Here is a 17,767-nt window from a genome sequence, read left to right on the forward strand (position 1 = left end):
GCCTGACCATTAAGAGCTTTGTAGGTAAGAAGAATGATTTTAAAATCTATTCTGGATTTTACTGGAAGCCAATGCAAAGAAGCTAAAACAGGAGAAATGTGATCTCTTTTCCTGGTTCCTGTCAGAACACGTGCTGCAGCATTATTATATGCAGCATATATAAAATTTAAGATTTACATGAATGTGTGCATCAGCTTCATTTATTTGTAAAGTAACTGCAACTGTTTTTGCACGATTCTGTACATTCATTTTATTGATTTTTCTATTAATTTATTCCAAACTTCTTTTATTCCAGCCAGCTTTTTTGATGCACCTTCGCACTTTCGATGTTTTCATGTTTTTCATCTTGTTTTTCTGTTGTTGTTTTTTTGTGTAACTATTTACATTTACTAAAGTACTCTACTCAAGTACAGTTTTGAGGTACTTATACTTTACATGAGTATTTCCAATTTACCTTATACTTCTACTCCACTATATTTTAGAGGGAAATATTTTACTTTACATTTATTTAGCTTTAGTTACTACTTACTTTGGTTTTACATACAAAACATGATGCATAAAATACAATGTGTAGCAGACCTAAATTTTAGTCATGCAATTTAATAAATTTATGAATAAATAAATTGATACTCATAAAATTAAGAGAATTAATATTCATAAAATCAAAATTTTATTCCTCGTTTCAGGGCACCACCGGAGTTGTTATAATCCTAGAGTCTCCGGACCTCTAGGTAGTTTTGAATAATTATGCAATTATTACTAGTGATCAGTTAGTTAATAATTGCTCAATTATCTTAAATCAGTCAGTCAGTCTCATATCTAAAGGGTCAATTCTCTTGGCAGGAACTAGAAATAGGCAACACACACAGCTCTTGGTTATATTACAGTGAATTTATTCTCTAACTAAGGTGATAAAAAGATGGTTGGATACAGGGAACATAAACATTTGCTGAACAATGAGCCTGGAGGTTCGATTGTGGGAAGCATTTGACTCATACGGCATAGAAGAGCTAATGAAAGTAAACTAATGCTATAATTTAGGAGTTGAAATGGACATCTGATCACAGGACGTGTGTTGAGTCTTACTGCTTGTCGACAGCCTGCTTTTGGCCTGTGGCACGGGTCCCACGCTAGCTGCCGATCCTGGCTTTTTGCTAGGGATTCTCCGGGGTTCTCCGTGTCTGATTGAAAACGCCTCCTCCGTCTGGCAATTCGGCTGTTTTCAGGTTTCCTTCGTTGTAGCTGGCGAGACCACGTGGCTTGGTCTGACCTCGGTGAAGTTGGCTCAACGAAAAAGGCTTAAAATGGAACTTGGTCGTTCCTGAATTAGTCCAGTGTAACTTAACGGACTCATAACTTTAACAAAAAAAAGAAATAAAGAAAATAAAACAAACTGAAGGGCAGATCGATGTCGCGGCACTTCAGGTGTGTAGCTTCAGGCGAACAAAAGGCCTGTTTCGCTGGCCGAGTCTGGGTGTTGCCCGGCGAGGCACGCCAAACGCGTGCCGAAGCGTCCAGCGAGCAGAGCTGAGTGGAAGAGAGCGAAGAGAAGAGAGCGAGAGGTCGCGTGTCGCTCTTTTGTTGCCTGGAGCGTGGTTCCCCAGGGGGCGTCTCAGGTTTCCCATGGGACTGCCTTTCTAAACTTCATGTCTAAAGAAAAGAAATCTATTTGCACGTATTATAATCAAATATTTTCCACAATCGAACCTCAATGGTTGAACGGTTGTACTGTTCTAGGCATTTGGTAACAGGAAACAATTGTCACATTATTGGTCAGGATATTTATACATTTAACGGCATTTCCGACGAGGGCATGTAATACTTATTTCGCCCACTTGAGGGAGCTCAGGTTACATGAGGAAAGCTTGGATTACATTAGATGAAGGAGTGTCTTGCTGAAAATAAAAACACTGCACAAGAAACTTTCTTTTCAGCACTAATATCAACAACAGATAGCAACAACAGTTAACATAACTACTCAAATAGAGGCAAGCGTAATCAAGTAACTAAAGATTTAATTAAACTTAATTAAACGATTTGAGTCTTTGGAGACTGCAGTCCTTAGCCATTGAAAGTTCGGCTGTCCTGGATCGTGTCACACAGGTGAGACAAGGAGTATCCCTTTGATGTGGTAATAAAACAAAGAATAAGGTCAGTTGCCACGGAAACATGTGTGGGGGGCCAGTTTTGATAGGCTGTTCAGGGAAATGCTAATGGCTGGTTTGTGTCCCTTTGTCAGTTTAACAGTCAGGCCCCGCGTTATCAGCTTTGGAATCAAAAAGGTGCCAGTTTTATGGTCGGGATAGCACTTAGAGAGAGCAACTTTGACCCCCCCCTTCTTCTCTGGGGGAGGAGAAAGGAATTTAGAGTAGCTCCAAATTTATTCAATATAAAATGCACAAATCCACACCGTTGTTCACTACAAATGCAAAATCACAGACAGAAGACTGCAGATTAGAGATCTTTCAGGACCTTCAGTGTTTAGTAATTTTTCACTCTGAAATGGGTCATTGCAATTTTTTTTACTTTGGATACATTTTTCTGGTAAGTCGCGCTTATATCCCTCTTTCTCCTTTTTTTGTTTTTGCTGATAATTCTTATGCATGTTTACTTTAGTGAAGTTTTGAATACAAAACTTTTATTTGCAATAGGGTATTTTATCATTGTGGTATCTTCAGTAAAATATCTCATCTATTTCCACTACTGTTTTCTCTATTGCCATCATCATACCTCACAGAATTCCTCAGTATCTGAAACATTCCACCCTGACATTTACATGCCTCTGTTGAGTATTAAGAAATTGCATCAGGGCCAATGGATGTTGCAGATAATATTGGAGCCACTCTACATTTGACTTGATCAGTAAGACCACAAAAATGTCATGAGTAAGAAGGCTGATGATGTGCAACAGGGAGCCAACAAAATAATATTACAGCAAGTGATTTCAATGACACACCTTCCACCAGAGAGCAGAATGCAAGTGCAGCAGCACACATCACTGATTGTGTACATCAACAGCTACTGCGCACTCCGGAGGCCCCGATTTTTATTTTAGGAGATTTTAATCACTGTAAACTGGAACTGTCACTACCAGGTTTTCAATAATACGTTAAATGTGGCACGAGAGAGGGCAGAATCCTTGATAAGTGCCTTTGTAATGTGAAAAATGCTTACGTGAGTAGGGCTAAACCCCCGCTGTCAAACTCGGACCATAACGTAGTCCATCTCATCCCCACTTACAGAACTGTTCTCAAGAGCAGTAAACCATACACCAAGCCTATAAAGGTCTGGACTAGCAACAGCATTGAGTCCCTGAAAGGTTGCTTTCTCTCAGCAGAATGGAGCATCTTTACAAACTGGACGTAGATAAAGTGTTAGAGACTGTTACGGATTACATAAATTTCTGTGTGGACAATGTACAAAATACCTCAGAAAGAGATAACTGTATATCCTAACAACAAACCATACATAACTAAGGAAGTTAAAGACTGTATCCACCGCAAGAAATTGGAATTTCAATTTCAAATTGGAATAGGACACAATGAAGGTAATTACTAATATGACACCAGCTCAAAAATGCATCAGTAGCTCCGATGACGTGCAAATGAATGACTTCTATCTGAGATTTAAATCTCTTTTCCTCTGAATGGAAGAATGTTTTAGAGACAATCTCTGTCACAGAACAGGACGCAAGGCTGGAGATATAACCTCAGGAGGTCGGACTGCTTTTTAAAGACTTGTGTACTAAGAAGGCCACTGGGCCAGATGGAATCTCTGCAATTCTGCTATGGAGCTGACACCTGCATGGTGCCCATCTTTCAAAAAGTAGACTCACACACCATCCCCGCCTTGTGGAAGTATTCAGTAATTACACCTGTACCTAAAAAACCTTGACCAAAAGTGCATAATGATTTCAGGCCTGTGGCACTGACATCCATTGTCATGAAATGTCTTGAGAGGATAATGGTGTCATTTCTTAAGCAAGAGGTTGGTGTGTTTTTAGACCCTTTTGCCTATAGGCAGGGGCGTGGCACAGATGACGCAGATGACATATCACCTCTGGTCAGTAAACACCTTGAGGACCCCAAGGCTTATGCAAGCATTTTGTTTGTTGATTTTAGTTCACCTTTTAACACTCTGCAGCCTCACATGCTCATCCAGAAACTGAAACACATGTCTACTCTTTTATTCTCAACTGGTATTTTACTTTTTTAACAAACCGTACTCAACAGAGTGAATAATGCTCTCATGGAGCCCAGGCCAATCAGCACTGGTGCCCCTCAAGGCCGTGTCAGCTCTCCAGTCCTCTTTACACTGTATATTAATGACTGCACTAGACTCCACACTGACAATTATTAAATTGTCAGACAATACAGCAAAACTCAGCCTTATGCACAAAGATAGAAGCCCAGCACCGTGTCATACAGAAATTGAGGAGTTTGTCCAGTGGTGTGACGACAACCATCTTGTGCTTAATGTGACCAAGACTGAGGAGATGGTGTTTGACCCAAAGGCCATAGGTGACACCAGGCCTGTAGTGATCAACAACTTACCCATTACTCAGGTTAACTCTTACAAGCACCTTGGTGTACATATCGATAATGCACTTAGCTGGAAGGACCACGAAAATACTCTCTGCTCCAGATTTCAACAGAGGATGCATTTTTTAAAAAGACGTAGAGTGTATGGAGTCGACCAGAAATCATTCAATACTAGAGAGTATTCTAAGATATGGTATAACAGTAACAGCCTGGTATGGTAACCTGACAGTACAGTCCAAATCACAGATCGCCCATCTGGTACAGACAGCTATGAAGATTATGGGGGTCAAAAACCATCCGCCCCTCCAGACAATTTATGAGCAATCGGTTATCAGACAGGCAAAAAAAAAGTCTCCGATCTGACCCACATACTTCACCCAGAATTTCAGCTTTTACCCTCTGATAGAAGATTCAGGGTTCCTAAATGTAGGCTAAACCGATATACAGGTGCTGGTCATATAATTAGAATATCATCAAAAAGTTATTTATTTCAGTAATTCCATTCAAAAAGTGAAACTTGGATATTATATTCATTCATTACACACAGACTGATATATTTCAATTAATTGAATTGTGATGATTAAAACTGACAACTAATGAAAATCCCAAATTCAGTATATCCGACAATTAGAATATTAAGACCAATACAAAAACAGGATTTTTAGAAATGTTGGCCAACTGAAAAGTATGAACATGAAAAGTATGAGCATGTACAGCACTCAATACTTAGTTGGGGCTGCTTTTGCCTGAATTACTCTAGCAATGCGGCGTGGCATGGAGTTGATCAGTCTGTGGCACTGCTCAGGTGTTATGAGAGCCCAGGTTACTCTGATAGTGGCCTTCAGCTCTTCTGCATTGTTGGGTCTGGCGTATCGCATCTTCCTCTTCACAATACCCCATAGATTTTCTATAGGGTTAAGGTCAGGTGAGTTTGCTGGCCAATTAAGAACAGGGATACCATGGTCCTTAAACCAGGTACTGGTAGCTTTGGCACTGTGTGCAGATGCCAAGTCCTGAAATCTGCATCTCCATAAAGTTGGTCAGCAGCAGGAAGCATGAAGTGCTCTAAAACTTCCTGGTAGACGGCTGCGTTGACATTGGACCTAAGAAAACACAGTGGACCAACACCAGCAGATGACATGGCACCCCAAACCATCACTGACTGTGGAAACTTTACACTGGACTTCAAGCAACATGGATTCTGTGCCTCTCCTCTCTTCCTCCAGATTCTGGGACCTTGATTTCCAAAGGAAATGCAAAATTTACTTTCATCAGAGAACATAACTTTGGACCACTCAGCATCAGTCCGGTCCTTTTTGTCTTTAGCCCAGGCGAGACGCTTCTGACGCTGTGTCTTGTTCAAGAGTGGCTTGACACAAGGAATGCGACAGCTGAAACATGTCTTGCATACGTCTGTGCGTGGTGGTTCTTGAAGCACTGACTCCAGCTGCAGTCCACTCTTTGTGAATCTCCCTCACATTTTTGAATGGGTTTTGTTTCACAATCCTCTCCAGGGTGCGGTTATCCCTATTGCTTGTACACTTTTTTTCTACCACATCTTTTCCTTCACTTCGCCTCTCTATTAATGTGCTTGGACACAGAGCTCTGTGAACAGCCAGCCTCTTTAGCAATGACCTTTTGTGTCTTGCCCTCCTTGTGCAAGTTGTCAATGGTCGTCTTTTGGACAGCTGTCAAGTCAGCAATCTTCACCATGATTGTGTAGCCTACAGAACTAGACTGAGAGACCATTTAAAGGCCTTTGCAGGTGTTTTGAGTTAATTAACTGATTAGAGTGTGGCACCAGGTGTCTTCAATATTGAACCTTTTCACAATATTCACATTTTCTGAGATACTGATTTTGGGGTTTTCATTAGTTGTCAGTTATAATCATCAAAATTAAAAGGAATGAACACTTAAAATATCAGTCTGAGTGGAATGAATGTATACATTATACAAGTTTCACTTTTTGAATGGAATTACTGAAATAAATCAACTTTTTGATGATATTCTAATTATATGACCAGCACCTGTAAACACTCATTTGTGCCTATGTCCATTAAGCTTATCAACACTAACATGTAGGCTGGCTGGAATGTGCACTATGTCATTGTGCAATAAGTAGGCTATGCAATATGTTAGTGGTGAAACACATGGGCTGTTGGATTGTTCAATATGTCATCATGTATTGCACAGGTTATGTGAAATGTGTGCAATATTTAGGCTACTGGGGTTATGCAATATGTTATTTGTACAATACATAAGCTATTAGGGGTGTGCAATATCTCATTGTGCAAGGGTTGTGCTATCTTGCGGGGAATGCAGCCAACAGGGTTGTTCAATCAAAACTGGCATTGGAAGGAGTCTGGGTGCTTCTATAAAGGTAACTGTCTAATGGATATGACAGCATGTGTTGTGTTGCATGAGAATGTGTTGAGAGATGCTTTATTTCTGTATTTTGTGTTTTGTAAAGCTGCAGAATGGACAGAGTCCAAAACAAATTTCCCTTCGGGGACAATAAAGTATATCTTATCTTATCTAGAATCAGATTTATGAATCTGTATAACCGCCAGAGGCTATCTTTCATTTGAATGAGAAGAATGTTATTTTAAAAGCTGACTCATGTAAAGATCTTGGCTCTCGATGATACACTCTTGTTGATACATGCACTTTGCCTGTCATTCTTTCCCTTTCAAATGGCACCAGGGATGTTTTCAGGCCCAACTGATTTACTCATATTCACTCTCAGCAGGACTCTCCTCACATCTGCTGTGGATATTGACAGGGGCCGGTCCTCTGGAGGTGGAGCAGAATTTACAGCTGGCTCCTTGTTGAGGAGATCAAAGCGAGCATAAAAGGTGTTTAGCTCATCTGGTAATGTGGCCTGACACATGATGGGGGAGCTCCTGCTTTTGTAGCCTGTGATGTTTTTGATGGCCTGCCATATATCTTTGGTGCTGTTGGTGTTGAGGTCTCTCTCCAGTCTCTGCTGATGTCTCCGCTTTGCCTCCTTGATGCCAGCTTTCAGTCTCGCTCTGGCGGTGGTGTAAGCTTCTTTATCACCCAACTGAAAAGCAGCTTTTTTGGCTCAGGATGGAGCCCTCACCTCTCCGTTCATCCAGGCCTTCTGATTGGGGAATGATTTTATCGTTTTAGTGATCACCACATCAACACATTTGCTGATGTATGCACTCAAATACCACAATACTTCCACCACTGTTACTTCTTCTTCTTCTTAAAATGCAAATATTTGCTGGTTTTCTTACCGTTTTATGATTGTATATTGAATATATTTTGATTTTGGAGTGTTGCTAAAACAAATAAAGCAACTGAAAGATGTCTATCTGACAATTGTGAGCATTCTTCACTATTTCTTTGACATTTTATGGACTAAATGATCAATTGAAAAAATTACCTGCTGGTTAATCAATGATGAAAATAAACTACAAATAATCCTGTAATCCTTATCTTGTAAAGATCATAGAAAGACATCCACCCTGAAGTGGGAGGATAAAAAGACAACACCTCTCCTGAGCAAAAACCTTTTTTTATTTCTCATTGAAAGGAACTTGGTAAAATATTACAGCAGAACACACGACTGAAACAGCTGCCATTTCACGTAACACAGTACAGGAAGAAGGATGTAGTTCAATCTCATGTGTAATATTATATATAGTATATTTATATCAATAGAAAAGAAAAAAAACTATTGCTCCCAGGTGTTTTTTTTTCATATGGCATTTCTGCATTTGTTGTGTTGAAGTGGGTAAAGTAAAATTCAACAAGAGGTTTTACACACCAAAGGAAGTGGGACGATGAAAGTGACATTCCCCAGAGTATGGGAACTTTGTGGCTTCTTTATTAGGCTGAGAAGTAAACTTTAACCTTATTTTTCACCATTGCAATACAGAAATAAAACTTGAAACCTCTCTCAAATATAGATAAATACCATCATACAGCAATCAGAGTATGCAAAAGAAAAGAACACATGGCAGCTCCGTAAGAGCAGGCATGCAAAAACCATCATATTTTTTAAAAGGAGCACTAATGACAAAATGTTGATGATTGCAGGTGTTTGCGTCGTATGGCAACTGATGGAACGCCAGTTTATGACAAAACATGGTTAAACGGGTGGACTGAAACGAGGGGACAACTCGATGCTATGTAAAGTGAACTGGAGTGCTGAGTGTTTGCTGACAAACTACTTCAATGAAGTTGTGTCTAGAAATTGCTATAACATACTGTGTTATCAATTTGTTGTACTCATCTTAATTTCCTCTAAGGAATAAAAGAAATGTTAGGAAAAAAAGCAGGTATGAAATATCACCCTGGACAATTGCATCCAAGTTTAGTGTTTTAAATAAGCCACTTTAGGCAGCGTTATCTAATAAATGTCTCACATTTCTAAGACATATTCAATATATATCTTTTGAAAAATAATTCTATCTATACTTGTTCTTTTTAGTAAGTAAATCTCTTCCAGTATATATGTTTTCTTCTTTTTTTTTGTCCTTTAGGTACCACTGTGGGATTTGTTTTCCAAAAGCACCTAATTTTTCTTACAATCAGACTGAATATTGCTTCAGTCATTAATGGTCTGAGTTCAAGATTAAAGGATTCAAATGACGCACCCGAAATAAGTCAACAAGGTCAATTCCATTGAGACTGCAGCTCAAGCCCGGCAATATTAAGCTTTAATTCGAAAAATAGTGACCAGTGCTATGAGGCCTGAGCTCACTGCGTCCCCTTTGACAAAAAAAGGTCACAGGGGTCAAACGTGGGCCTGCAGCATGTGAGACATCATCAGTTGCCAAAGACGTCTTAACTGCAGCAACTGGCTGACCAGATCTGCATCCAGAACCTCTCGAAGATGATGCACAGGCAGAGGTAATGCTGATAAACCCCCAAAATATGGATTGGCGGACTTTCCAGACCTGAGACAAAACAAGCCACGCGTGAGCAGGCCACACCACATTTCAGCTATTGGAGCAGTTAGCACCTGAGGGATGCCCAGGAGGGAGAGTCGGGGTGGGCAGGTGGGTTTGTGGGGAAGGGAGGAAGAGCAGGAGGAGGTCATTTGGACTCATTTGGATTGTCCCAAGAATCCAAATGAGTCATGTGCTTGTAACAGATCACCTTATGGGACCTCGCTGAGTGGATGTCCTGCGATGCCAAGGATGCCCCCTATAGCTGAGACCGTGGTTCTGGGTGGTGCGGGTCGGTCTGGGTAGGCCGTCCATTACAGGTCATTTTAGACAAAAACACACACGGCCATGGTGAGCGATGCAGGCACTATGTCTCACTCCCTCTCTGCACCTGCTGGTATGAGTATGTCACACGTTTCACACTTCCTTATTATTATCATCATCATCACACAGACTCTAGGTCAGCGCCAGGTGAGCTATTACTATTGGATATCAACCAGGAAGTGGGACTGCCAGCCTGCTGCTGTGTCTTGAGCACTGTCAAACTTAATTTGCTGGGCTGCATGTGTGAGGTTGTCGAAATAGACAATCAATATATAGATATATTTGTGTGTGTGTGTGTATATACATATATATATATATATATATATATATATATATATATATACACATACACACATATTTCTTTTATCAATGGGGAATCTCATACAGGAGCTGACTACTGCAGTCCTCACTCATATTAGCTATAACATCCACCTAAACTTTAGAACATGATTCTCTTATATAGACAGTAATTTCTCAGTCAAATATACTTTTTATTTTACTCCGTTGTTTTAGCATTTTAAAGTTCGATTCGTCATGCACAAAATAGTCGTTACTCTCTCTCCGTTTCTCTGTTTCCTCGCCAGGCTTTGCATCATGTTGTCAGCTTCAAGTAGCCACCTCTCCATCAATCGTCGTCCACGTCGTCGCCCTCAGACTCCTCTCCGGCTCTCCTCTCGTACATCTTATCCCGGTGCCGCTCCTGGATCTCTTTCATCTCCTCGGCGTAGCGGCTGAACGCCCCCCCGAACTTGCCCCACGCCTTGAAAGGGATTGTTATAGAGTTTCTATAACTGGGCTTCACTTCGCTCACCCGCAAGAAAACTCCGTACTTGTTGGATCCCACGTCAAAGAAGAACCGCTTGGAGTCCACCATGATAGAGGTGCCCTCCGGAAGCTCGCTGTAGCCCCCGGCCCCTCCGCCGCCGGCCAGCTCCTCCTCATCTCCCCCGTAGTCGTCTATCAGTTTGGCCAGGGCGTCGCGGAACTCTATTAAGCCCTGGGCCGGGAGTGCGATGGTCTGTCCGGCCTGCATGCCAGCCCCGGGGATGCCACCCCCTCCGACTCCGAAACCAGGGCCTCGGTTGACGGTCTGTCGGATCCGGAGAAACCGACCCCGTTGGTTCTCCTTCAGGTCGAGGTAGTATTTTCGGTTCTCACGCACCAGGAACTCGCTCTTCAAGGCCCGCCTAGGCCCGGTGTCATCCCCACCGGAAGACTGAGCGATCTGCTCCGGGGTGCTGGGCCCAAGCTGGGCGTAGTGCTCTATGAAATCCCCCAGGTAGTCGCGGAACTCTGCCGCAACTGACATAGAGAGGGTCAGCCGACTTTTAGATCCCCCGGCGCCGACCTCGGCGATTTTGATGAACCGGCCTTTGGCGTTCTGCTTCACATCAAGGTAGAAGCGTTTGTTCTGAATGTCCAGCCGTTTAGAGGCCAGCTCCTGGGTCTCCGAGTCCCGCTGGTAATGCTGAAACCCGCTGCCACCTCCTCCCCCTCCGCCACCGCTGCTGCCACCGCGCTCACTGCCACTGTCCCCATCCGCCATCTTCGCCACCAGCAGCCCGTTTCTCTTCGTATCTTTGACCCCCACCCCCCTTTGCTTACCGAGCTCGCGGAGGAAACCGGACGCTGCCTGATGGGCTCTGATTGGCCGTTACGGCTGTCAGTTACAACATCAGATAGAGCACTTGCGTTTTCACTCGCCAACTGTCCTGCCTGTCATCAAAATATAACCGCCTCCTGGAAGACGTTCGAGTACGCACTGTATTTACAACCCATAACAGCTCTTCATTCTGGAACTGTTGTTTAGCGGATAACGGCTAGGCTATGGTGAATTCACTGTTGCCACAAGCAGTTAGTCCTAATGCAGTTAGTACAAATCAAATTACATTTGAAGTGTCCTTGTACTGAAATACGGGAGTTAAAGCCAACTACGGCCTCCTGGTTATGTATTTGGTACATCTTTTGGGATGGATGCCCCTGGAAGGACAACACACACACACACACACACACACACACACACACGGTCCCGCCTACTTGTTGGTTTCGTGCGCAAAGGCAGGCACGATGATCTCAGAGTGGGGGATGGGTGCTTCTTCTGCAAGCCGATTGGCGATTGGTCGAAACAGAGATTCGAAGTAACAACACACGCTCTGAATGGCTATCCAGACTCCCACGAGGGGTCGAATGCAAACGATTTGCGAAAGGGTTTATTGTTTCTTTGCTTTCGGAGCCGAAATTGTTTGCTACCTACTCAGTTCCACAATCAAATAACGAGACGGAAAAATGGTACGTACGACTCGGCTAATGCATTACTGAGGATCTCGGCACATTTGTACTGCAATTAACGTGTAATTGTAGAAAGTGCTGCTTTGAATTCGGAAAGGAGAAATTCGAGCAGAAGGTGTGTGTGGTTAGAAAGCTTGCTAAAGAGCTAACTGTCAGCTAACACGTTAGCATTAACATGAACGTGAGAAGTCCGAGTTTTGTTGCTTTTCCGTTGAAGGTAAAATATGTTAGCTGCAATGTGTTTTTTCGGATAATTCATCTTTTGCAGAAATGGATTGGTTCACTAGAAGCATACACTTGGATTGATAGTAATTTGTTTTTATTCGGTGTTAGCCTCTCTGAAATGTGGATTAGCAACCATTAGCACGCTAAGTTTAGCTTTTTCATTAGCCCAACGGTTGGTTAACAGTTGACCACAAGTCTTTAATGATAAGTCTGTAACTAAACAAGAAGAATTTGGGCAAAATCGACTGTGTGATTTATAAGCGCCTCGGCGACTCCGTGAGACCAACTTTTTTGTTTTGTGTTGAAATTCGTGAATGAAAACTAACGTTAATCCGTGCTTGACCGTCTTAAAGCGGCGCGTTTGTTTTGTGAAACATCCCGCTGACAGCTTCTCACATATTTGTCAGAATGACTGTTTGTTTCCCCAACTTAACCGGCCTGTTAAAGTAATTTGTACGTTTTTTATGCATGAAATTTCCGGCCACTGTTGGTCGTTACCGCCTTTGATTTATGTTTGATTGGCGGGAACTTAACGTTACTGGTGCCTGGTTGCTGTTAACTTGAAACGTATCGGTACAGTACGGTGTTTTTAGTGCTTGCTTTCTTATGTGTCGAATTTTCTAACTGTAACCTAAGATTTGGTTTAGTAAGGGGATCTTCTATTCCGATAATTTGGAAATATGATGTGACGTTGTAGTGTGTGTGCTTTTGTTAGACAGGTCTTATTACACAAAATACAAACACCACAGCCTCGTTTTGCTTCTATTAACGTTAGTTGTCTGACTTAATTATCTCTATTGTTTCCTGCTGACCATTTCCTGAAATCACCCCATGCAGGCTGGTGGCAAGGCAGGAAAGGACAGCGGCAAAGCCAAGGCAAAAGCAGTGTCGCGCTCCCAGAGGGCTGGGCTCCAGGTAAACCCCTTTCAGTCTTAATGTCGCTGTTTGTGGCTTAACTGCAAATGCCCACCTTGATCACAGCCCTGTTTCTTTTACTCAAACCACCGCCTCTTGTCTGTTTCCTGCTAGTTTCCAGTGGGTCGTATCCACAGGCACTTGAAGACTCGCACAACCAGCCACGGTCGTGTAGGAGCCACAGCAGCTGTGTACAGTGCTGCTATCCTTGAGTACCTCACTGCTGAAGTAAGCGTTACCGTTTTTTTCTTTTTGGTGCATGTTTGTGAACAGTGTCTCTGGGTGTCATATCAGGTGGTGTTTGTGAGATGGTTCCATTTGTATTAATGCTTGTCTGTAATCATTTTTGTCCTCAGGTACTAGAGTTGGCGGGCAACGCCTCCAAAGACTTGAAGGTGAAGCGCATCACTCCCCGTCACTTGCAGCTGGCCATCCGTGGTGATGAGGAGTTGGACTCTCTGATCAAGGCAACAATTGCTGGAGGAGGTGAGCCGGCAGTTTTACAGATGAATTTCCGATTTGCTTTGCCCTTTGTTTTTCAGGTTCATCAAAGTTTACGTGCATCATGCATGCTCCCTAGTACCACGGTGTCCGTTTGCTTAGCTTATTCTGTACACATTTGGTTGGAATATATATCTGCAGATCACGGCTAACATGAGATTTAATCTCACCGATGCTTTTCTGGTTTTCAGGTGTCATTCCCCACATCCACAAATCCCTCATTGGGAAGAAGGGTCAGCAGAAGACTGCATAGATACCATGTCGACCAGAAATATCGGGGCTTTGATTGGACCAGGAGTTCACATTTGTTCTTTTTTTATTATTATAGCAAAAGAAGAGTGATTGTTAGGCTTTGTGTTGTAATATTTTCCCATAACTAGAAAAAAGTACAGAAAATCCCTTAACAACAAAAACCCTTTGTATGTTATAGTAGAACGTTTGACTGGGGAGTTCTTGATTATTTCAAATGGTGACAGTGAATTTGTTTGATTGGCCTGGGACTCTGTAATGTTTTGTACTGAAAAGAAATTGTTAAAACCATTTTTTATATAAAAAAACTTGTTTTGTGGTTATTTTTCTTGAAGTTACAATATTTACTATAATACAAAATTTTAAGGAGATAATGTTTTGGACAGCAAACTGGGTAACAGCTAATGTGAGATGGTGCTTTTTTTTCCTTTTGACTTACTGCAATATTTTGAACTGCACAAGGATAGTGATGTATTAAAAGTTGAATTTTTTTTTTTTTTTGTACGTCAAAATGAAAAGTCGTTAAAAAGAAGTTATTACAACCTTCTGCTACAGTGCTTTGTGTTTGTTAATAGCAGTTCAACAATGTATTAAATGTAAGAGTGATCCTCTGCTGCTGTGATCAGACACTGATCCTGCAGTTTTTGCCTCACTGTGGAGCCGTCTGTTAACTACATATCACTACTATATCGTTTGTACCCTGATATTTGGAGAAGATCAGTTAATGATTGAAAATCTGACCGATCTGAACCACATTGGTGCTTTTAAAATGTACCCACAATTTCTAAATGTATGAACAAACTGAATTGACCTTAAGTCAATTTCAAGTGAAGAAGTCAGAGCCTTTTTAAAAAGCTATGTGTTCAGGGAAATTACTTTGCGTATTTTATCTTTGAATAAATACCCATTGCATGTTGTCTTTTGCTTGGTTTGAAACCACTGAGATTATTTTTGGAGTTTATAAATCTTGTATGTAAGATGCTATGACTGTCCAACAATACATGATCAAAACTGAAATGTTTTTCAGTTTGGTTTTTAAATATTTACATTTCAAGAAAAATTCAAGCGAAGTTGGTAATTTAATAGTTTTTCTGCATTTTGCATAATTGTTGAAAAGTGAAATCACGTTAACTTTAATATGCATAGTTTAACTAAGCCAATCAAAGCTTCATTTGGTCACCTGCCCATAAATCATGAATTTGGCGTTTCCCACAATCGCCACAGAATTAGTGCTGCAGGTTTACGGCCTGACAGCAGGGGGAGCCGCCGACATTCACAATGTCATCCCATTCCTGTTGTGAATGATTAATTCAAAGATTAACAGCATATAATCTTCTCTGAGCCAGCCAGATCTACACCAGAAATGCATCAAACTGCGCAAACATGAAAAAAAGTAGATAAAATTCAGTGAGTATAGGAGATTTGAAGAGAAATTTAGTGTTAAAAAGGATTCATGTAGACCATATTTCTGAAACATTAGTTTCTTTAATGCAGCATAAAGAATACATTACTGGAGAAAGATGGATATAAAATATAACTTTATACTCATAGCTCAAACTGCCTTTTAATCACTTGTTTACAATATTGCACTGGAACGGCCTAAGAGATAAAGCATTTCTCCACATTGTGATCACATCTCATTCAGTTTTTATTATGTATCTGCTGCCTCCAACACTTCAGTGAAGCTAGAGAACACTTATAAAATTATTAACTTTCATTAAGCTACAATCCACGATGCCAACATTTAATGGCTACACTATTTGCAAATGTTACACATTTGTGCATCATGTAAATTCATTTTTCTGCTATTAAGCATGACTGTATAATTTATAAACATAGGGATCATGATCTGGATTTAAAATGAAGGTCTAACATAGGTTGTGAACATAATTTATTTTAAAGAATAAAATAAATAAAAGGCTCTTGAAAATAATGTGGAAACAGCAGTACTCGTTGAAAAGTGGATTTGGTGTTTCTTCAGCAGTCTGCAGCTTGTGTATCCTACCACTATGTCAATATACAAAACTGAGTTTTATTATATTAATATTTCAAGATGTGTTAACTCGTCAGAAAAACTTTGTCTATGTCTAATGACTGTATATATCTCATATTGTTCAATATAAAGCACACTAAAGATTCCGATTCACTTTATTAGCCATTTGCAGTATAAAACCACATTGGAAAAGAATATGCAAGAAGCTCAAAGTGCAATGTCACCACATAAAAAGACATAACATAAAATAGACAAGCAAATGCCACATAAAACTCAGTAATAAAACACTATACAATAAAATCCATACATCCTTTGTTTAAAGTGATCACAGTTTGGGGAAAGAAACATGCACACACACCACACACAAGCTGATACAAAGGTAAAAACCCTTTCATAGTCAAACAGGAAGATGGAGACGTACTGTCTGTCAATATATTCATTAAAATGTATCACTTCATATGAGTTGCACACACTCACACTTGTGAATTGTGACTGTAAGTGGGTGCTGTTGTGTGGGCAGCTGTTGATTTTCAAGTGTACAAAGTGTCTCGTCTTTCCTTCCTCAAGATGATAAAAGGAGTTTACATGGAGTCGTCTGCATTTGTACTGGGCTAAAGACACTGAAAATGCCAAAAATAAAATGCCATCATCTGAACAACTTGCACATTCCCTTGATGTCCTTTAGCAGTTTTGCTGACGTGAGCAAGAACAGTTCAGCCACTTGTGAGAATAATATGATGTACTTTATATTCAGTATATTTACTGTGCAATTGAAAACGACTCCATTAAAAGTACAAGTTCTGTGAAAGTTGATCTCAGTGATCCAGGTGGATGACATTCTGCATTTAAAAGTGAAGTACTTGCAAAATAAAATGTAGGACTCAAGTATCAACAGTAGAAGGAGTGATTTTGTGAAAAGAGATCCTATTGTGGTATTTAAACTGCAGGGACTCATGCAGTCACAGTGTGGGGCAAACATTTACTGTTTCTCTACTTTTCCTGCTTCAGTTGAAGACGCATATTCCTCTGTGGAAAAAACAAATAAATATCTAAAATGTATTGTGACATTAGGAAAACCAGGGCTGGAGTTTTTGAAAAGTTGACCTTTTTGCTCAGTGTAACACACTGCTTGCTTAGAGATGGATTTATTCAAAATAATTCAACATTTAAATTGATATCACTCACATGTTCGATATGAAGCAGCAACCAGCAGTCACTTAGCTTAGCTTACGGTACCACAAGGACTGGAAATGGGGAAAGCGCTAGCCCTGCCCACGGTCTGCAGTCTTTATGCTAAACTAAGCTAACGGTTGCTAGCTGTTGCGGGCTCATCCCTATGTTCCCGGGGTCCAATGTTACCAGCATGTGTTTCTCTTAAAGTACAATAAACATAGTATGTGATTGGTGAGGGCTATCTTCACACTTGTAAAATAACAAAGGGAGATGGACATTTCAAATACAGTTCAAACGATAAATATCAGTTCCTCAGCTGCGGAGATATTAATGTCTAAAGTTAAAAGAGTCTCGTATAACATCAGTAACATTAGGCTGTAAGACGTAGGCGGGTGATTTCAACATAAACATACGTTGAACATCCCGCTATAGCTTTTTATTTAGCATCCCATTTAAATGTTTGCAAGAATTTCTCAAAATGTTCAACTACTGTATTCCTTCCTTAAGGCCTAACAATTATCATTTTTACATTTTTATCTCACTCGCGACCTGTCCAGGGTGTAGCCTACCACGGCCCTCGCCCGATGCTTGCTGGGATTGGCGCCAGCCCCCTCACCCCCACAACCCTGTACACA

The 17,767-nt window shown here is 40.9% G+C and overlaps 2 protein-coding genes across 2 annotated transcripts; one reads left to right on the plus strand and one right to left on the minus strand.

The window, feature by feature from the left end:
- Positions 1 to 8,066: 8,066 nt before the first annotated feature.
- Positions 8,067 to 11,772, minus strand: LOC123960014 (transcriptional activator protein Pur-beta). Its single transcript, XM_046034466.1, has one exon. The coding sequence runs from the start codon at positions 11,331 to 11,333 to the stop codon at positions 10,413 to 10,415; it is 921 nt and encodes a 306-aa protein (XP_045890422.1). The 5' UTR covers positions 11,334 to 11,772; the 3' UTR covers positions 8,067 to 10,412.
- Positions 11,773 to 11,920: 148 nt separating this feature from the next.
- On the plus strand, positions 11,921 to 14,883 carry LOC123960015 (histone H2A.V). Its single transcript, XM_046034467.1, has 5 exons — positions 11,921 to 12,076; positions 13,139 to 13,216; positions 13,331 to 13,444; positions 13,573 to 13,702; positions 13,909 to 14,883. The coding sequence occupies exons 1-5, from the start codon at positions 12,074 to 12,076 to the stop codon at positions 13,968 to 13,970; spliced, it is 387 nt and encodes a 128-aa protein (XP_045890423.1). The 5' UTR covers positions 11,921 to 12,073; the 3' UTR covers positions 13,971 to 14,883.
- Positions 14,884 to 17,767: the final 2,884 nt, after the last annotated feature.

This window comes from Micropterus dolomieu, linkage group LG21 (assembly GCF_021292245.1).
Source record: "Micropterus dolomieu isolate WLL.071019.BEF.003 ecotype Adirondacks linkage group LG21, ASM2129224v1, whole genome shotgun sequence".
Taxonomy (NCBI): Eukaryota; Metazoa; Chordata; class Actinopteri; order Centrarchiformes; family Centrarchidae; genus Micropterus; species Micropterus dolomieu.